At 35.5% G+C, this 17,762-nt stretch overlaps 2 protein-coding genes across 2 annotated transcripts; both read right to left on the bottom strand.

Annotated features, from left to right (window-relative positions):
• Nucleotides 1-712: 712 nt before the first annotated feature.
• Nucleotides 713-3,029, bottom strand: LOC115985948. The gene is made up of 8 exons (XM_031108830.1): nucleotides 2,775-3,029; nucleotides 2,520-2,679; nucleotides 2,168-2,409; nucleotides 1,845-2,066; nucleotides 1,630-1,722; nucleotides 1,430-1,537; nucleotides 948-1,318; nucleotides 713-801 (listed from the first exon to the last, which is right to left on the bottom strand). Exons 1-7 carry the CDS (start codon nucleotides 3,027-3,029, stop codon nucleotides 959-961), a joined length of 1,440 nt encoding a protein of 479 aa, XP_030964690.1. The 3' UTR covers nucleotides 713-801; nucleotides 948-958.
• Nucleotides 3,030-5,057: 2,028 nt separating this feature from the next.
• On the bottom strand, nucleotides 5,058-7,024 carry LOC115985947. Its single transcript, XM_031108829.1, has 2 exons — nucleotides 5,163-7,024; nucleotides 5,058-5,061 (listed from the first exon to the last, which is right to left on the bottom strand). The coding sequence occupies exons 1-2, from the start codon at nucleotides 7,022-7,024 to the stop codon at nucleotides 5,058-5,060; spliced, it is 1,866 nt and encodes a 621-aa protein (XP_030964689.1).
• Between the last annotated feature and the right edge of the window lie 10,738 nt (nucleotides 7,025-17,762).

Genomic DNA, 17,762 nt, shown 5'->3' with positions numbered 1-17,762 from the left:
TGACGAAATTGGACTTTTAGTGACGAAATTCGTTTCGTCGCTGTAGCCCCGTCGCTAAAAGTCCTGGCGACGAAAAATTTCGTCACTAAAAGTCTGATTTGTTTTAAAAAAAAAAAAACTTTTAGCGACGAAAACGTTTCGTCGGTGAATGTTTTCCTCGCTAAAAACAGTATTTAGTGACGAAAATATTTCGTCACTAAAACCATTTCAGTTTATTAAATCATATTTAGTGACGAAAATATTCGTCACTAAAACTTTTTTTTGGATACATATAGTGACGAAAATATTCGTCACTAAAACTTTTTTTAGGAAAATTCATACACATATAGCGACGAAAATTTTCGTCACTAAAACCATTTCTTACAAAATTCCCCTACATTTAGTGACGAAATATTTCGTCACTAAAAAATTTTTTTGTTGCTATATTTGTGACGAAAAATTCGTCACTAAAACTAATTTTTGTTTTTATTATTTTCATGGAATTAATATTAACCTGTAACCTGTCATTACATTATTAAAACCTCACATTTGATTTATACATTTATTCCAACAACACATTTATAAAAAATTGATCCATACATTCCACAAGTTAAAATTAAAATAAGTATCCAATTTAAACTTCTTCCATACAATAATTGTTTGCAACACATACAATAATTGTTTGCAACACATACAATAACTTAAGATGTTTTATAACAATACAAAAAATGTTGCATAATATAATTAAAACCAACGGAAGATGTCCTCATATATCTTCAAATAATGCCTAAAGGAAATCCCCTAAAGCCACCAATAAGATATCTGCACAAATATAAATCTTTAGTTAAATATAAATCTTTAGTCAAATATAATTCTACTAAAGATTGAATAACCTATCACGTGACAAATATTAGTTTCAAATGATACATAAAAAATGAAGTGTTTTAACTTAAAGATAAAGTACTAACCAATAAGTGATTTAGCTTGAAGATGAACCACCTCCATAGGTAAAAGCGTCATCATAACCCTTGCTCCTCAAAAAATTAAGAATATTCTTTTGGACCTCATCTTGCTTAGCTCGCGCCTCTTGCTCCTTAGCTCGCTCCTCTTCATCCCTAGCTCTTGCCTCTTTGAGCTCAATTATCTCACTTTCTAACCGATGAATATACTCCACCGAACTAGATGAGGCAGTGGTTACTAGAGAAGAGGAAGGTCTCATGCCAAGTCCTTTTACAATACCGGATTTCTTTTTAAAAACCAAGTTTGAGATCTCCTCTTGTGTAAGGGGAATTGCATTAGGATCTTGACAATGATCCTCTTGCACTTTGAGAATAGTTTCCTACCATTTGAAAGAGAAAAAAAACAAGCAATCACAACATTAATAATACATATGTTATAACTTTACAAACATGATAAAGATAGAATAATAGGGATGGAATGATACACATACATATGTCGCTTCATCCTCAGGCTGTATCCACTTATTTGTATTTGGATTGAAATGAACATCTTTGTAAATTTTTGCCAATTCAGGAACTTGACCGCCATTATTATTTGTCTAATTAATTAACATTCAAGTGTTAGTTATTTATAGTTAATTAATCACAACATGTAATACACTAAGGTTTAAGAAAATGAAAAAACACACACCTCCTCATCAACCCTAACAGCAAGTGCCTTTGACCCGCATCTATGTTTGCCTGAAGTTTTGCTCCTATTTTCAGAGTTAATTCTTGATTTTTCCTAATAAAGAACATTCAAGATATTTATTAGTTCATGAATAAAACAGTATACATTTACTTCATCTAAGTATTAATCTAATCATTTGACAACATAATATAGTAAATATTGGATAAATAATTTACCAGCCAGTCCTTATTGGTCCATCTCCCTTCAATGAGTTCAGTCCACTGCTTAAGTGTGGCATTCTTTGGCGGGTGGTTTTTTGCATAGTCAGCACCATGAGATTGTACGAGTTTTTTATAAATCTGATACAACTTGTTAGAGCTGCAACTCAATAATCTTCCACATTTTGTATTTATTGTTTTGTTCACCAAGTTAGATTCTCCTTCTAGCTCAAACTGATCCTGTAAAATGAAGTGTATATGTATTATAAAAATATTATTATATGTACTTAATATGCTTAATGACAACAAAGACAAGTTAGACGCTATCAATGTAAATTTACCGCTATACTTTGAAGCACCACATCTCTAGTAGCAGCATCAACACTTTTCCAATTTTTCACATTGTAACTGGACAAATTACTTCGTACTTGTACACCAATTTGATTGACAAGTTTGCACGCATTAGTCCCAACAGGAGCATCATACTCTGCAACTATACGTACTGGCAACTTACCACTTTTTTCAACAAGTGCCCGTACTGCTATACCACGTGTTGTTCCACGAGTATTTCTACTAGTAGATCCTATTTAAACATTATCAATGTTAAAAAATTATACATTCCATGTACATTAAGTATAATATCAATAGTAAAGATAGGGTGTAGTTGTAATTAAGTATGTTTTATGTAATTACCAGTCGTGTTAGTTAATGCGTCGGTAGCCTCCACACTAGAAGAACTTTGGACGAGAGGATTTACTTCAGGAGATGTTTCCGTAGATTGAACCGTAGATTGGACCACCGGGATAGATGCCTCACCTCGTGAGCGTGTAAGTCGTCCTGGTGCCATTTGTAACTAACAAACATATATATAATTTAACAACAAAGTCATTACAAATAATGGAACAACAAAGTTATTATCTATTGTACCCTATGAAACATCTATTGTACCTTATTGATTAAAGAATTAGATGACTCATCATCATTCTCATCGTCACCAATAGGTGGTACATAATCATCATCTACCACAACACTAGCTCTACTTCTTTTCCTTTTTGCACAATTGGACTGAGCAGAATCCTTTAGAGAAGTTGAGATGTGCTTCAATCCCAAAGCATCAATTCTCTCTTGGTTTTGCCTCATTCTATCCAATCTTGCCATCTCATAACTTGGTATATTACGAGTGTATTTGGCCTTTTTGGGCATTTTTTGAAACTATGTATTAACATGAAAGATAAGTACAATTGCTACTAACTTAACGTCATAATCCATACCAAGCAATTCAAAAATGCAAAATTTGAACACAATTGCTACTAACTCAACACAACAAATGACCACATCAATATCCATATCAAGTTCAAGATAAGTACAAAACGTCTCAATAACAATTACTACTAACTTTACATATCATAGTTCACACCATTCTCCATATCAAGCAATTCACAAGTGCTAAATTTGAACACAATTGCTACAAACTCAACACAACAAATAACCACATCAATATTCATATCAAGTTCAAGATAAGCACAAAACATCTCAATAACAATTACTACTTAGATAAGCATAAAACTTTAAGAAAAGCAAACAACATTTAAGACAATTGTTATGAACTTTACATATCATAATCTATATCAAGATCAACATCAGGTATGTCATGCTCTTCATTTTGATTAGCGTCTCTTGAAGTTCCACCTTCAGGAACAACCTCAGTTTCAACATCACCCATACAATACTCAATAATATTGTCATCAACATTAATAGTGACAACATCAACAATTGCTTCTTGTTGGAATGCGTCACTATCTTCTGTATTATCATTAGATTCTCCACCCCCGACTTCCGGGACATCAAACACTCCCCTATGTTGGATGCATTGCACAATTTTCCAAGGGTCACGCAATTTGGTATCTTGAAGGTAGAAAACTTGTTTCGCTTGACTAGGAAGTATAAAGGGGTCATTTTGATACCACCGACTTGTAACATCAATGCTTGTGCAGTGTGCATCGGTTCTTATCGTTCTCCTTCGACCATTGGTACCAGTATTGTACCATTCACACTGGAACAAAACAACTTTATGGCGAAACATATACTCTAATTCCCAAATTTTGCACACATGACCATAGAAGTTGTGCGTTTCTCCCTCATGGTCCCCTTCGGTACATACACCACTGTTTTGGGTTACACGACGATTGTCTAGGTCCTTTGTATGAAACTTTACACCATTGACCATACAAACTGTGTACTCCTTCACATGCGGTTTAGGACCATTTGCTAATGACCATAATTGTTTAATAGCTTCTGATGACTCGTTAACTTTCAATCTATTCATCTATAATGACACACAAGTGATATTAATTAGTAATAAGCAATGACGAATAAATTTAATCTCATAAATTTATTAGTGTGATTAAATTTCAAATATCTTACACGTTCTCTGAACCACTTGGGAAACTCTTGTCGTTGGATTTGAGTTATGATTTCTCCAGTAGGATTATGCAATGTACTTTTATGTTCGCTGTTAAAAATAAGGTGATTTACTTTCAGCTAAGCATTGTAGATAATATTCAAAACTTGATCAAACAATATATGCATATGAAATCACATACTTTAAATAAGGCTCTAGTTCAGGACTATTGTACAACAAGTACCAATGAGCAGTGTCAAGCAATGCACGAGACAAGTCGCCATCATTCCGCCTACCACCTGTAGGTCGGGCAGTCTGTGAAAAAACTACCAATCCTTCACTAGATTCACCAAAATCTTCATTTCTTTCTCTTCGGTTATGTACAGTTTCGATCCCATCAATATACAAAGACCAGTTATTAATACATTCTTTAAGAATGTAAGCCTCTGCAATCGAACCTTCTGGTCGAGCTCGGTTGGAAACGTATCTTTTCAATTTTCCAAGGTACCTACGAGGAAAAAATACGCACAATATGTGATTTTATACCACGTAGGAAAGATACAATTGTTGAATGCATCAAATGATCTAATTACCTTTCAATTGGATACATCCACCGATATTGTACCGGGCCTCCTAGAATTGCTTCTCGAGGCAAATGAACAGCAAGGTGGACCATAACATCAAAGAATGCTGGAGGAAAGAACCTCTCAAGCTTGCATAGTATAAGAACTATACGTTCTTCTAGTTTCTCTAATTCACTCCGTTTTAGGGTCCTTGAACATAAGTCTTGGAAGAAGTTGCCCAACTCAAACAATACAATACTTATGTCCTTATCTGCAAACCCTTGCAACCCAATTGGAAGAATTCGTTGTAGTAACACATGACAGTCGTGGCTTTTCAAACCAGATAATCTACCATTTTTTGCATTCACTGACCTTGATATGTTGGCTGCATAGCCATCTGGATACTTGACTGATTTCAAAAAGTCATAAAAACCATCTCTTTCATTGGGGCTTAATGAAAAGAAAGCCCGAGGCTTGTCATATGATCCATCAGGACGTTGTTTCAAATGCAACGTGTGCCTGAAGTTCATATTTTGCAAGTCTATCCGTGCCTTGTCAGTGTCCTTGTTTTTCCCCTCAATGCCCAACAAAGTACCATAAGTATTCTCACTAATGTTCTTCTCCACATGCATAACATCAATGTTGTGCTTAAGCTTCTTATTTTTCCAATATGGAAGCTTATACAAAATACTTACCTTTGACCAATTTGGCTCCCCATTGAGTTGTCTCCTCTTGTTACTTGGATACTTTCCTAAAATTATATTTGGCATTCTATCTAGCTGCTCTTGTATCTTTCCCACTTGTAACTCTAAAGATCTCTTCCGTTTCTCTGGTAAACCATTATGCAACCGACTATGTCTCCAACGATGATCCATAGGCAAATAAGCTCGATGGTTAATGAATCCAATTTTACTTTCCAAACCTTCTGAATATGGTTCATCATTGCAAGTGTAACAAGAATGATAACCCTTTGTCCTCCACCCGGACACGTTACCAAATCCAGGATAATCATGTATTGTCCACAATAAAGTTGCACGCATCTGGAAATGCTCTTTACTATAAGCATCATAAGTTTCTACACCTTCTTCCCACAACTCCTTCAACTCATCAACCAATGGTTTCAAGTAAATATCAATTTCATTTCCCGGTTGATGAGGACCAGGAATAAGCAAAGACAACATAAAATATGGCTCTTTCATAACCAGCCAAGGCGGTAGGTTATAGGGGATAAGTATGACAGGCCACATACTATAGTTGTTGTTCATATTCCCAAAAGGGTTAAATCCATCTGTAGCCAACCCCAACCTTACATTGCGAGGTTCGAGGGCAAAATCAGGATATTGCAAATCAAACTCCTTCCACTCCTCACTATCAGCTGGATGCCTCATTATCCCATCATCCACACGTTTGTCTATATACCATCTCATGTCCTTAGCTCTTTGGCTTGACGTGTACAATCTCCTCAGTCTCGGTGTCAACGGGAAGTAACGCAATACCTTATGAGAAATCTTCTTACCTTGGGCACGTGTATCCTTGTACCTAGGCGCCTCACACACCGGGCATTTATCAAGGTTTTCATTTTCCTTCCAAAATAGTGCACAATCATTTTTGCATGCATCTATATGCTCGTATGACATGCCCAAGTCACGTAATATCTTCTTTGCTTCATAAGTTGACCTTGGAACTAAGTTACCTTTCGGTAAAACCTTTGTCAACAATTCTAACATCATATCAAGTCCCTTATTACTCAAGTTGGTCATTACCTTTACATTCAACATCTCAATAACAAACTTCAAGATACTATAATCAGTGCAACCCGGATACAACTCACGCTTTGCATCTTCCTCAAGTTTGTCAAAATGATGCACCTCCTCATCTTCGATTACATTCCTCGGTTCCCCTCTAATTCGATCACCTACCAAGGCATCGATACCATCCATATGATCACCATCCGACATTTCATTATCATGAATGTTCTCGTTCAATACACGAAATTCTCCATGATTATGCCAATTAATGTAAGATTGCATAATCCCACGATGAAACAAATGGATACGCACAGTATGAAGAGATTGTCGATAGCAATTCACACAGTGAATACACGGACACGGAATATTACCACTCAAGTCCATAACCACCTTTGCAAAATTAATAAATGCATTGACCCCTTCAATATATGGACGACTTAATCTGCCATCAGGTGTCTTACCCATTGTCATCCAACTTTTATCCATGTTTGACTACAATTGCAAGATGAATGCTATTTTAGCAAAATAAGGACAACTCATGTATAATGTATTCTAACATCTAAGTCTATAAGCTACTTAGGTAAAATAAGAATAACAAACCAACAATTCACAAGAAAACCAAACACAAACATCACAACTATAATGCTTATAAGTATTGAAATCTACTATTCATCACATCTAATCAACAATACCCAATCATAATTCAAAAGAATGTAAAACACTCCCAGTATGTATTTAAACCACCTTATAACACCATGCAAGCCACCCGCTTGCTCCAACACAACATACCACCACAAATCCAATTTCCAACATCACAAATATAAAATTTTATAGGTATTTAAATCAAATAAAATACTATTCATCACATCTAATCAACAATACTCATTCAAACCAACAATCCACAAGAAAACCAAACACAAACATCACAACTATAATGCTTATAAGTATTGAAATCTACTATTCATTACATCTAATCAACAATACCCAATCATAATTCAAAAGAATGTAAAATACTCCCAATATATATTTAAACCACCTTATAACACCATGCAAGCCACCCGCTTGCTCCAACACAACATACCACCACAAATCCAATTTCCAACATCACAAATATAGAGTTTTACAAATATTTAAACCAAATAAAATACTATTCATCACATCTAATCAACAATATTCATTCAAACCAACAATCCACAAGAAAACCAAACACAAACATCACAACTATAATGCTTACAAGTATTGAAATCTACTATTCATCACATCTAATCAACAATACCCAATCATAATTCAAAAGAATGTAAAACACTTCCAATATGTATTTAAACCACCTTATAACACCATGCAAGCCACCCGCTTGCTCCAACACAACATACCACCACAAATCCAATTTCCAACATTACAAATATAAAATTTTATAGGTATTTAAATCAAATAAAATATTATTCATTACATCTAATCAACAATACTCATTCAAACCAATAATCCACAAGAAAACCAAATACAAACATCACAACTATAATGCTTACAAGTATTAAATTCTACTATTCATTACATCTAATCAACAATACCCAATCATATTTCAAAAGAATGTAAAACACTCCCAATATGTATTTAAACCACCTTATAACACCATGCAAGCCACCCGCTTGCTCCAACACAACATACCACCACAAATCCAATTTCCAACATCACAAATATAAAATTTTATAAGTTTTTAACTAGAATTTACTTACTTTGCTCAAGCTAAGCTTACAACTTTCAGAAAAAGAAATCCAAAGTTATTGCAAATAATGTGTATTTAGCCTGCAAAAGAAAACTTAAATTTATAAGTCCTTCAATCTTGAAAATTAGTACACAAATATTTGAAACAATTCTAAAAAGAAGTCATGGAAGATATGATGCATATTAAAAAAATTCTTGTTAAAATCAACTCATAAAGATGTTTGTGAGAACCATAATAACAATAATAAGAACCTTGCATTCCAACTAGCCCAGCCACTTTGCGAGTTCTTCTTTTTCCTTCACCTTGTCCTTAATAGCCTTCAAATTGATAAAATAAAAAACACCCAAAAACAAAAAATCAGCACTATAGAAAAATAGAAAAAGAAAAGTGCCACTTGAAAGTTAAAACCCTAATATACACTACCATTAATTTTGATAAATATTCCATCCATTGAAAAAAAAAAAAGGTCATTCTACTAATTCCCTCCATTAAATTTTAATAAAGAAGAAAATGCAATCCTACAAAAAATATTCAGAAACAAAACAAATTTTACTTAAAACTAACTCAGCCCCCTAAAAAGCACTGTCATACAAAAATCCAACCCACCAGAATCCCCAATATCACAACAACAACAAATTAGCAACCAAAAAATATATATCACAACCACCCCCCACTTCTCCTCTCAAACATTAATAGAACTCCCCATCTCCAAACCAGTACGCATTCCTCCTCATAACTTAACACACCATCTAACACTTGCCCACAAACAAACACAACACAAACCCACCTTACCCTTTTGCAAAAACAACAATTTAGACAAATAAACACAATCAAAGAAATATATGCATTCCTGTATGTGTGTGTGTGTGTGAAGTATTGCAGATTGTAGAAAAGCAATAAATAAATATAATTTTAGGAGTCTCATACTTGAAGTAGTTAAGGGAAAAAAAAAAAAGTTTGAAGGGAAGGCAAAGGGTCACCGGTTGAAGTGGAAGCCGAAGGGTTATGGGAGTTGAATCGGCGAAAGGAAGTTGAAGTGACGACGGCGAGCTTCAGCGACGACGGCAAGCTTCAGCGATGACGGCGAGCTTCAATGACGACGGCGAGCTTCAGCAACGACGGTGAGCAAATGCGACGACGGTAAATGCGACGACGGCGAGCAAAAGTGACGATGAGCAAGCAAAAGCAACAAGTATGGCGAACGATTTGGCAGCGACGGCGAACGATTCGGCGAGATCGTCGCGAATGGGGATCGTCGCGACAGCGAGATCGTCGCGAATGGGGTTCGTCGCGAATGGGATCGTCTCGATGGGGAGATGGTCGCGAATGGGGATCGTCGCGACGGTGAGATCGTCGCGAATGGGGATCGTCGCGACGGCGAGATCGTCGCGAATGGGGATCGTTGCGACGGCGACGGCAACAGCGTCGCGAATGGATAGTCGCGACGGCGAGATCGTCGCGAATGGATAGTCGCAACGGCGAGATCGTCGCGAATGGATAGTCGCGACGGCGAGATCGTCGCTAGCCGGTTCTGTGTTGGGCACAATGGCTTTGGGCAGTGAGAGAGAGAGTGAGCGAAAGAGAGAAGTGAAACAAAAAGAAAAAAAAAAAAGTGCTGAAGGTCATATTAGTATAAGAGCTTCAGTGAGGAACTCCAATTCATTGCTATTGACTACTATTAGCGACGAAATAATTTTCGTCACTAATAGTGTTCTCATTAACACCTTTAGCGACGAAATTTTTCGTCGCAAAAAACTTAAACTTTTAGTGACGAATCGGTTCGTCACTGTAGTTGAATTTCGTTTGGCACCAAAATTTTTCGCTTGGCGCCTGAGTTCATATTAGTATAAGAGCTTTAGTGAGGAACTCGAATTCGTTGCTATTGACTACTATTAGCGACGAAATAATTTTCGTCACTAATAGTGTTCTCATTAACACCTTTAGCGACGAAATTTTTCGTCACAAAAAACCTAAACTTTTAGCGACGAATCGGTTCGTCACTATAGCTGAATTTAGTTTGGCACCAAAATTTTCCGCTTGGCGCCTGAGTCCATATTAGTATAAAACTTTTAGTGAGGAACTAAACTTCGTCGCTATTGGTTGGCTTTAGTGACGAACATGGATTCGTCGCTAATAATATACTGATATTTATGTTTTTGTTTTTAGTGACGACATAGTTTCGTCACTATATGTGATATTCAGTGACGAAATAGTTTTCGTCACTAATAGTGTTCTCACTTACACCTTTAGCGACGGAATTTTTCGTCACAAAAAACTTAATCTTTTAGTGACGAAAAATTCCGTCGCTGTAGCTAAATTTAGTTTCGCGCTATCATTTTTCGCTTGGCGCCTGAGTTCAACACAACATATAGCGACGAAATCTAATTTTCGTCGCTAAATATTACTTTTTTTTTTTATAAATAGCGACGAAATATATATTTCGTCGCTATATAGTACTTTTTTGTGAGGAAAAAATTTTCCTCACTAAAATTCGTCACTGAAACTACATTTTCTTGTAGTGTGTAGATACAATAGTTTTTTTTTTTTTTGAGAGAGAGTTAGGAAGTTAATCATGAAACTTACAACAGTTTTTTATTTTATAGTGCTACTTTGAGAATTACTTATTTTGCATACTTTATTTGCATATGTGAGAACAAAAAAAAAAAAAAAAAAAAAAAAAATGACTTATTTACAAAAAAAAAAAAAATGAAACTGAAATTATTTAAAATAAAGTTGAGACAAATAGTAATGTGAGACTCACAAAAGTACAAAAATAAGTGAAAAGGCTAAAATATTTAGGTTCTAAAGAATTAGGAACTAATGTATTAGAACTTTAATGTGTAATGTTGGCAAACCATGATCAAAATATTTAGTTTAGATTTAGGCTGCTAAAAGTGTGTTTTTGTGTAAAGTTGGAATCGAGTGTATTGCAGGATTTATTGTGTAAATCTACAAGGTTCGATCGATCGAAAATTAGACTTGATCGATCGATGCTCATGCAGATTATTTTTCTGCAAAATTTTCCAACTTAGTCTAAGCCCATATGACGTGTAGGGTTTTATGTTTTGCCTTAAGTATAAACGGAAAAGCCCTAACCATGTTTTACTGTTGTTATTTATGCTGTGTGTATGAATCTCTTGTGAGATTTAGATGTGTGTATCTTCATACATACTTAGGGTTATAAAGATTGAAATTGATGTCGACAGCTTGGTGATCGTTTCAGTTGGTGCACAAAGATCTTAAAGAGAAACACAAGTGGAAGTACTTGTGGTTGTTGTGAATCTAAGAAAGAAGTAGTCCGTGGACTCAGAGCTGTCACGTGATCGTTGTAGTAAGTTTTCTACTCAAGGTAGTAATAGAATGTTAGTGGTCTAAGTTGCAATTGTAAAACTTCAATTCTTTTATAATGGATCTATTTTACCTTGAGGATTAAGATTGATGTCGAGAGCTTGGTGATCGTTTTAATTACTGCACAAAGAGCTTAAAGACAAATGTAAGTGAAAGTACTTATGGTTGTTGTGAATCCAAGAAAGAAGTAATTCGTGGACTCGGAGCTGTCACGTGGTCGTAGTAGTAAATTTTCTACTCGAGGTAGCAATAGGATGTTAGTGGTCAAAGTCACTATTGTAAAACTTCAATTCTTTCATAGTGGATCTGTTTTACCTTGAGGATTGAGATTGATGTCAAGAGTTTGGTAATCGTTTCAGTTGTTGCACAAAGAGCTTAAAGAGAAACACAAGTGGAAGTACTTGTGGTTGTTGTGAATCCAAGAAAGAAATAGTCCGTGGACTTGGAGCTGTCACGTGATCATGGTAATAAGTTTTCTACTTGAGGTAGTAATAGGATGTTAGTGGTTTAAGTCGCTATTGTAAAACTTCAATTCTTTCATAATGGATCTGTTTTATCTTGAGGATAACTAGGTTAAATCCTCCCCAGATTTTTTATCAGTATGGTTTTCTTGAATTATCATATCGTTGTGTTCTTTATTTTTTGCACTGTTTCAATGATATGATTTATTTGTGTTAACTTAGATTTGTATAATTTGCCTAAGTTAATCACTTGGCTGAATAACTAAGTTAATCTTGTTTTTGTTTAAATGGTCTAAAAACGTACACATATATATTATTTAAATAAATCACATTATTCATTAAAATAGTCATTTAAATAAAATTATACATTGATAATTGTTTCAATTGCCACATAGTGAGTTTGAGAAAAATTCTTCCAAATCGATTTGGAACAAAACTGTTTCCTAAAATAATATCTGCATTACGAAATAGATTGATTAAGGAAAAGTAACTTACTTTAAAACGAGCAATTTAATTTTTAAAGTAATATTCCAAGTGAATTATTTTTGGGAAAAATATTAATGTTATGTATGAAAGGATCAATTTCAATAGCTAATTAAGTCAAGAGATGTGATAGTATTTTGCAACAATTTGATTAACGAAATTGTATTGAATATAAAATTTTATCCATGAAGTATTGAAATTTGTCTGGCACAATTATGAAAGTAAATATTGATAATGAATTGTATCAAGATTGAATGAGTTAAAGACTTAAAGATACATATTAATTTTAGTAATGCACCAAAAAAGTGCATTGATTCAAGTTAATTAAGAAAACTAGCCTTTGGACATGCGCTCTCGTACGTGCTCAGAAGCTCTACTATTTTTTTGGTAAAAGTTAATAATTTGCATCTATTATAATTTGAGATTATTATATTTTCCAATAGGGGCATGATGAAAAAATTATTTCATTCAAAATGCATAAAACTTATCACACCCCTAAGTATTTTTGTGATTGAAAAATGTAGTAATCCCAAATTATAATAAATGCAAATTTTTAACCTTTACCAAAAAAGTAGCCTCTGAGCATGTGCATAAGCGTGTTCTCTGAGACTAGTTTTAAGTTTGTATTGATGTATCTCCTTAGTTTGTTCGAACAAGTTTGGTTTGTAACTTTTTCTTTGAGATTTTAGATCTCTCCTGATCTATATTGCATTGCACTGATTTTTCCTTATTCTTTTTAATTATTTTATTTAAGTTCCTTTTTCTTTTTCTTTTTTTTTATTTGCCTCTGAAAAAAAAACCCTGCTAAAACTCACACCTTTGTGATTTTCATTTCTTTTTTGCATTTGTCACCCTACATAAACCCCACACCTTACGTGAGGCTTCAGTTAATCCCTTGTGGCTACAAGCTGTGAAAGAAGAGTTGGATATACTGCTCCTCGATATTGGACCATGATGACTTGCTAACTTGGGAATCATACACACACTTTGTGTTTCCAAAGGCATATATGCTAAAATTTAAATCCGTCATCGTGAGAGAAGAAGATTGTGCACATCAATAAGTTGTTGCAATCTTGTGCGCCTAAGGTTTTGTATCAAGCTACTTTTAGTTCACCATTGAGAACGTATTTATTACAAAGACATATGCACCAATATCCTCTACAATAAAAAAAGGTTGATTGTGTGAAGTTAGTCATAGATTGGACATCTATGCACATTAAAGAAGTTCACTAGAAAGAGTAGTCCAACTGGGCTAGAGATACGCTTGGATACTTAAGTAGGTTCTACTCTAGTAATAATTACTCTATGATAGGGAATATTCTTTGTACTTGTAACCCCAATCTTTTATAAAGTGACTTCTTCAAGTCGGTTGTTTACTTTAAACCATATATTGGAGTTTTTCAATTAAGATTTTCCCCATTCTGACCATATTGCCTATGTTCAAATTTACTTTCTGTTGCATAAAATATAGTTTTGACAATATGGTTGTATCCAACATAAATTAGTTGGACCTTTGCATAAATTGAACTAATTAATCAATTTAGGTAGTTGGTTAATTCAACTAAGGTTTATTTATAAACCAACAAGATTGATGACTTATGTTCCTTTATATCATAAGGGCAAAGTTTGGGTACAAAATTGATTATAACTTAAAGTTACAACCCCCACAAAAAAAATTATATAATTACATGTTTTGAAAATATAATCATTAGATTACATATTCTCCATATTCTTAACACATATGTCAAATTTCGTGTCAATAAAATGTTATTTACTATTGGAATCATAAAATTATTTTTTATACGTAATTTTAAACTACAAAAGTTTGAAATTTAATTTTATTGATAACGTACCTATTTATATTAGATCCTCCAAAAATTTTACATGTGTGAAGAATATAAAAAGAAAATTTAATGTAATTGTGGATTTTGTAAGGTTGAATTTATTCAACCATCTAATTGGCTTTATTCCGTGCCAAATTTGCTTGTATTTCAGCATTTAGTAACCCTATATTTAAGTGGGTTTGTTGTAAGGGTAGTGAGTGAGATAGAGTGAAGTTTGCTCAAGAGTGTGCAAGAAAACAGAGACTTGCGGCTGCAAGCCGCCAGACGCAGCAGACGTGCCAAGTATGCCGGAAGGTGAATAGTCATGCTAGCTGGAGCACTACAGGACAAAACAAGACAACTGGCCATACGATTATCTCGCGACTGGATCTCACGACTTAATCAAGTCGCGAGGTCAAGCCGCGAGCCACCCCTGTTTTTGTAAAACTTGACGTTTCACATTCCTCTCCCACTCCAGTATAAATACCCCTTTTACCCACAAATGTAAGAGAGCTTCCAAAGAGAATTTTGAGAGAGAAACCCTAAAGAAAAACAAGATTGATTCACCCACAATATATACATTAAAGTCTCTTCAAATTCCTCAACTCTCTTCCTCTCCATTGTCAAATCCTTGAGAGGCATCTTACCAAACCTTGTTCTCACCATTTTCATTACTGTGAGAGAGCTGTTTGGATTTCTGGGAAGCAGTTAGGAAGGAACCAATCTTCATTGGTTGATACTACGGTCTAGTAGCGGAATCCGGGAAGTTAGAAAAGAAAAAAGTTCGACGCAATCTCGTTGGAGTGAGAAGCTTGGAGGGCTTAGGTGCACTGGGTAGATTAGACTTGGAGGGTCTATTGTTGTCCATGTATCCCAACTATATTTTCTAGTGGATTGTTTACCGCTTGGAGGGCGGCGGAGAGGTTTTACGCCGAGGGCTTCGGTTTCCTCTTTGATAACACATCGCGTGTTGTCTTTGTGTTTGCATCTTCCTTCCCTTTTATCTTTGCCTTTTATCAACTGCTGTGGGTTGTGTTTTTAATTTGGCTTAGATAGTTTTTCTAATTCCATATTATAGCTTATGTTAAGTTTCCGCACACTAGTTGTTTGACATAATGCTTGAATTGGTTAAGTTGTAATTTGGGGGTCTAAACGTTCAAGGGTGTTTGTACATATATTTGAACTTTCATTTGGTATCAGAGCGGGTACACTTTTATTGGTTTCAATACCATTGTATGATCCTTAACTCTCTTTTGAGATGGATCGGTCTCAATCCCTAAATGCACCTCCATATTTTGATGGTAGTAATTATACTTTTTGGAAGGTTCTCATGAGAGCTTTTCTGTGTTCTATTGATGAATCTGTTTGGGATGCTGTTGAGATTGGTTAGACTAGACCTGTGGCAGCCAAATCCACATGGGATAAGGCAGCACTCGCTGCATCTAATGCTAACAGTAAAGCACTCAATGCTATTTTCTGTGGTGTGTCTCCAGATGAATTTCACAGGATCTCCCACATTACCGTTGCCAAAGAAGCATGGGAGATATTGGAAACCACCTATGAAGGCACGAAGAAAGTGAAAGACACCAAGTTGCAAATGCTGACCACTCGGTTTGAGGAGCTCAAAATGAGTGAAGATGAGTCCTTTGACTCTTTTTATGGGAAGCTAAATGAGGTGGTTGTCAACAAGTTCAATTTGGGGGAGAAAACGGAGGATTCTAAAATTGTAAGGAAGATCCTTCGATCTTTGCCGGAAAGTTTTCGTGCTAAAGTGACAGCGATTGAAGAGAGCAAGGACCTTGATGACATCAAAGTCCAGGAGCTGGTTGGTTCTCTTCAGACTTATGAGATGTCGTTGCCCAATCAACGGAAGAGTAAATATCTTGCTCTTAAGACCATTAATGAGAAGGTGGAAGATCAAGACTCATCGGGAGAAGATGTGGTTGACAAAGATGTTGCATACCTTGTTAAAAATTTCAGAAAATTCTTGAAATTCAAAAATAATGGCAAATTTGGTGATAAAGGAAAATTCCAAAGTTCAGGAAGGGAGAAAAAGGAATTCAAAAGGAAAGATGAAAAAGAATCCCAGCCTACACAAGGTGTCACTTGTTTCGAATGTAACGGGCATGGACACTTTAAGAAGGAATGTCCGAATTATTTGAAATCGAAAGGAAAAGTGTATGCCACAACATTGAGTGACTCGAATTCATCTGACTCAGAATCTGAAGAAAGCTGTGATGGAGAAGGGAACTACTCAGCTTTTATGACTATTGCTCATGTTGAGTTTTCAGACGAGTTGAATCTGCTTGTACGAGACCTTGGAGAACATAGTGATGAAGAATCACCGGGAATTGTTGAAGAATCAGATGCTGAAGAAGATGAAAGCACAGCCAATCTTCAAGAGAATTATAACTCACTCCTGGAGAAGTCGGGTAAGTACACAAGGGTGGCCAAGGCTGCTGTGAGAAAAATGAAAAAGGCAGAGGAGGATTACAAAAATCTCCTGATCCGATATAAGGAGGCCAAATGTGAGATAGAAACACTGAATGGTGAGCTGTCCGAAACCTACACAAAAGTGAGATTTCTTGAACAAGAGGTTGTGCAAGCAAATGCTAAAATAGAGAGAGTCACCACCAAGAAGCTAGATGATGTTATTTCATCTCAAAAGAGTTTTTCAGACAAATTTGGATTCGGATATACCAGAGGAAGTAGCTCATCTAGAACTGTCACTAAAGAAGTGAAATTTGTAAAGGCTAAAGATCCAGTTGTAGTTGACCTTACTGCTGAGAAGCTCAAGATGGAGGAGAAGAAGAATGGGGAGAACCAACGGTTGTTGAATCCCCGCAATCAGTATGTGGGCAGGTTTGAATCTCGTGCTAAGTCTCGTCCACGACCACAAAGAGGTCCTAGATCAACTTATGTGTGTCATCATTGCGGACTTCAAGGGCATACTCGACCAAATTGCCAAAAGTTGAGAGTAAAGAATAGTGCAACTCCTCAAAGGTCACGAGGACCTAGAAATGATAGAAGAAATTAGGCAGGTGAACAATCTAGAGGTCAAAATGGTGATCCCGGAATGATGAACGTGATGAAGATGATTGGTGCATTCACCAACTGCTTGGAAAACTTCTCACGAAGGTTTGAAAGCCCTAACTCCCGTACCCAATCCTATAAGGAAATCACCCCAAACGCAAGTGACGTGTGGGTGAAAAAGGGTACTCATGCATAAGCATTACAACATGTCCATGCATTAATACTTCCTATGCTTTGCGACGATGTTTGTTTGTTTGCTTGTTGTTTTTGCTGTTGGTTGTTTGCTTATCTCCTTGTGCATACTTTTAATTTTTTGTTTTTGATCAATCTTTTGCTTCTAGTGTCAAAAATCC

The sequence above is a fragment of the Quercus lobata genome, chromosome 4, assembly GCF_001633185.2.
Source record: "Quercus lobata isolate SW786 chromosome 4, ValleyOak3.0 Primary Assembly, whole genome shotgun sequence".
Lineage (NCBI taxonomy): Eukaryota > Viridiplantae > Streptophyta > Magnoliopsida > Fagales > Fagaceae > Quercus > Quercus lobata.
Note: the sequence above shows the minus strand (reverse complement) of the source record. Positions and strands in the feature narration are given on the sequence as shown.